Source organism: Atta cephalotes, assembly GCF_000143395.1.
Source record: "Atta cephalotes unplaced genomic scaffold scaffold00023, whole genome shotgun sequence".
Lineage (NCBI taxonomy): Eukaryota > Metazoa > Arthropoda > Insecta > Hymenoptera > Formicidae > Atta > Atta cephalotes.
The window spans coordinates 1,820,267-1,824,441 of record NW_012130087.1 but is presented as its reverse complement, the minus strand read 5'-3'; the positions used below and the strand labels follow the sequence as shown (position 1 = coordinate 1,824,441).

Below are 4,175 nucleotides of genomic sequence, written 5' to 3'. Positions count from 1 at the left end.
TTCTCTCTCTCTCTCTCTCTCTCTCTCTTTCCTTTTTCTTTTTTATACATTACATTAAAATATAATCCGCCAATCTCTCAAAGCTTACGTTGTACATATACATGTGTAGGTTTTACATCAGCATGACCGTTCGAACGGTCTCACTGCGACATGGTTTAGAAGAGTTCCAAATTCAATATTATACGTGCTCTCACGCTTTTTTATTTAATTGACGATAATGAAGCGTGGCCGCTGACAAACGCGATCGACAAGAAACTTTCGAAGAATGAATCACTCAAACAACGAAGATAAACTAAGTATTGCTTAGAATTTTATGACAAAACATAATCGTGCATTTAAACGTGACATATACTGAAAAATATTAATTAATTTAATTAAATATAGTGTCAAGTAAATATTTAATTTAAATAACATGTTTTAAACTTACAAGATATTGTTGACATGATTCGCATATATTTAGCCTAAATATATAATAAATATATAATAATAAATATATAAATACTTGAATTAAAAAGTCACCACGAATTAAATATTTATTTAGTCAAGTTAACAATAATATTAATAATATTATTATTTCTCACAATAATATTAATAGTTTATACATTCAGAATTTTTTTCTTAATGTATAAAGTATTATATTAATATTATTGGCCAAAAAGAGTGTTACTAATGAGGCTAATATTAAGAACCTTTTCGTTTCTGAAATAAAATTGGATATAAAATAATATCGATATTGTAACACGTATTGATATCAATAATATTCTCTTTGTTATAAAGATTTACATCCTCCTTAATGCAAAATCTTGTCGATGCGATTCTTAAATTTTCTCGATGCACGCGGTGCTTTTACATATTTTTTATTCGTGTATTTGGCGTCACGGAAAAGCGCGATCGAAAACAAACTGCTCGAGCTGTACCCTTCGTTAAAGGCGCGTTTCCATTCAATGATTCCGTCGATGAACAGTTTACGTAATTAATCAGTAAAAGTTCGAGAAACGTTTTGGTTTCACAGTTTCATAATATTCATATTTTAATGGAGTGACAAGAACGAGCGTGTAATTCGATCCTCGTTCGTCGCATATGAACATATGATGATAAAAACGAGGGAGCAGCGTGAACAGCAAAATATCTGTTGGTTTCACAGCCATAGATAGGAGACTCGGTTTAAATCATGGACTCTCCCATGCGACCATTGGAACTTGAAGTTGGACCGTGAGCGCGTGTTATTCGCAGCGATCGCGGATAATGTTAAATTCGGAAGTCTTCTAGAAAAGTTCGTAAAACCGATTGGTCGAAAATATATTCTAGAATCATTTAGGGTACAAAGTATAGCGTGAACGATTATCTTTAGACAATTGTAACGGTAAAAATGGACATTGTCTTATTGCGGGATGGAATAGGCTGTGTAAGCTCTCTCAATGCTAAACACTCCACTGTAGCTTCTGAAACATTATTTTTTCCCGATGATATAAGAAAATAATATTTAAACATCAATCACTTGTAAGGCTGCAATTAAAAAAAAATCTTGTTCCGAGATTGTCGTCAGTATTCTCCGTTACGTTTCCGACTGTTTCTATTTTATATTTTTTTTTGCGCTGTCTCTCGGCGTGTTGTGTTGTAGAAACAATAACATTACTCTAAATATAATCGTCTTATAAAGGGTTAAAAAAAACACTACTCAAGAATTGATTGATAACATGTCAAAATATACAGTGGAAATTGCGTATGATTTTTTCGGATTTTGAATCATTTTCTCTTAAGTATATATCTCACACTGTCCGCATCAGTAAAATAGGAAGAGCAAGAGTAAATCTTGCTTTATAGATGATATACGAGTTTCAATTCGTCGAAAGGAATGCAATTGCATTATACCAAAAACCGAAGACGCGTAATGATTAAAGATTGTAAAATTTATTAACGTTATGCCGGGCAGGCATGTAATATCACTGTGACACATGGACTCTTAATTTGTTTCTTTCTCAACAATCTCTTGATTACTAAAAATGGACAGGTGCTGCTGATTGCAAGGTTTCCTTCTCGCAGAGGTAATTGTTATTTACGTACATAAAAACCGAAGAAATTGTCTGCCACGATAAGGAAACATTGCGCAGCAACGATTATTATTATTATTATTATTATTATTATTATTATTATTATTATTATTATTATTATTATTATATTATCCATAAATATTACACATACAGTAATATACTCATTATTGGTAATATAAGTATTGTTCTAATTGGACAGGAGCTGTTTTCACAATTTGGGCAAATGTATGAGTTATCTTAAATGTTAATTGCTTACTTTTCGTCTTTTTCATACGTCTTTTCTTTACGGCACAATCTATATTTCATGAATTAATTAGTTTCTGCCGTTTGATTTCACGCAAGACGCGACGGGTTTTTTAAATGAAACCAAATTTAATACTCAAAGTGGGAAAAATTCATTAAGCAAATCATATTACAGGATATGAAATATATATATATATATATATATTAATCATTCGCTTCAATGTTTATGCTATGCGTAAATAAAGGGAAATTATGTGAAATAGCCCAAGTTATAAAAAATCTGGATGAATATAGCATTATATGCAACTGATACAATGAAACAAGCTCATTTATTTAGTTTCTACTTAAACCTATGAACTTAATATTGCAACTCTAGTAGTCATTGTATCTTTGGATTTGCAATTTGCTCTTAAATCAATTAATAAGGACATTTAAGAATCAGTTTGCAATCTCCAAAAATGCAATATGCAGTTAGAATGTAATATATATAAATAAGATGTGTCATGTTCACGTGATGGGATAACGGTGACAAGAGTATGTTACAATAAAAAGGAACTTAACGAATCGCGCTAAAAAAATACAATATACGAAACAATTGTATACATATAAAATCTTTAAATAATCTACATAACGGTAAAATATATATGTATGCAAAATGCTTTCCGACATTTGTCCTTTCATTGGGCACTTTTCCGGCCTATAAATTACCACATGGTAATTTTGGAAAGTGTATCATCCAATGATTTGTAAAAACGCCAAGATTTAATCGGTATATTATTATTATCGCGTCTATTGTGTCGACACAGACCGATTTCACAAATATAAAATATTATTAGGTGGAATATGTACATCAAATTGTAGTTATTGTGTATTTTAGAGTGACATATCAAGAATAAAGGAAAGATGTTCTGCTGACTTTTTGATTAGTTTAGAATGTACAATTAAATCGCAAGATATATTGCCTTCCTCTGGCATAAAATATAAATGGTTCATAATACCAGTCATTAAAGTAAACTTGTGGAATGCTCGTTAGTCAATAAATGTCGCAACTGACTTTCGATACATGGCGACAATTATGCATGGGTCAATTATGCTACTCCTTCCCTTTCCCTACTTTCCTATCCCCTAGTCAAGTAGCGAAGTGGATACGCTCGTAGGATATGACGAGTTGAAAATATCCCATGCTTCGTGTGTAGTTACACATTAATGATTTAATATTTGAAATATTACTGTATAAGTAATTTCAATAATCAATAGCTGCCCTAATGTCTAAAGGACTGAAACATTGCTGCTACATATATCATATAGGCATGTAGCAATTAATATATTTATGTTGTGGCTTTTATTAACACGAAGTAATGGTGAAGCAGTGTGATCCATTTACTTGCCGCGTGGAAAAGAACGTGTACCTGTAGTAGAGAGGCCTTCCCCTCGACTGCGACTTCGGTGCAAGGAATGTAATCCTTCGCCTAAAAGGCAATATTTCCAATAAAAACAATAATTCCAATAAATATCATTTTAACAACAAACAAGTGTACAAGTCGATATAATAAGATAATTCTTTTGAAATTACCCTTGCTAATACTTCTGCGCATTGATGTAGATGGTGCTGGTGTCGATTCTTGTTTGGTGTAATTTCTAAGCGCTCTTCCTCGTCTGTCTTGAATTAACTTATCCATTTTAACGAATATACCACATTTGGGTCGACATGTGAAATACCTATGGCCATTGACAGCACCATCGTTTTTGCCTATAACAATGAAACATGTTTACAATCTAAACAAAATTTCAGAGAGAGAGAGAGAGAGAGAGAGAGAGAGAGAGAGAGAGAGAGAGAGAGAGTAGTACGTACGTACGGTACGGAGACTACGTACGTACGTT

The 4,175-nt window shown here is 32.3% G+C and overlaps 1 protein-coding gene across 1 annotated transcript in view; it reads right to left on the bottom strand.

The window, feature by feature from the left end:
* Positions 1-3,674: 3,674 nt before the first annotated feature.
* Positions 3,675-4,175, bottom strand: part of LOC105619996 (kinesin-like protein KIF13A) — a 45,876-nt gene continuing 45,375 nt past the window's right edge. The window contains exons 22-23 of the mRNA XM_012201506.1: positions 3,868-4,044; positions 3,675-3,763 (exon numbers count right to left, since the gene is read on the bottom strand). Coding sequence (XP_012056896.1) covers positions 3,675-3,763; positions 3,868-4,044 — 266 coding nt within the window. The remainder of the gene's footprint in view (positions 3,764-3,867; positions 4,045-4,175) is intronic.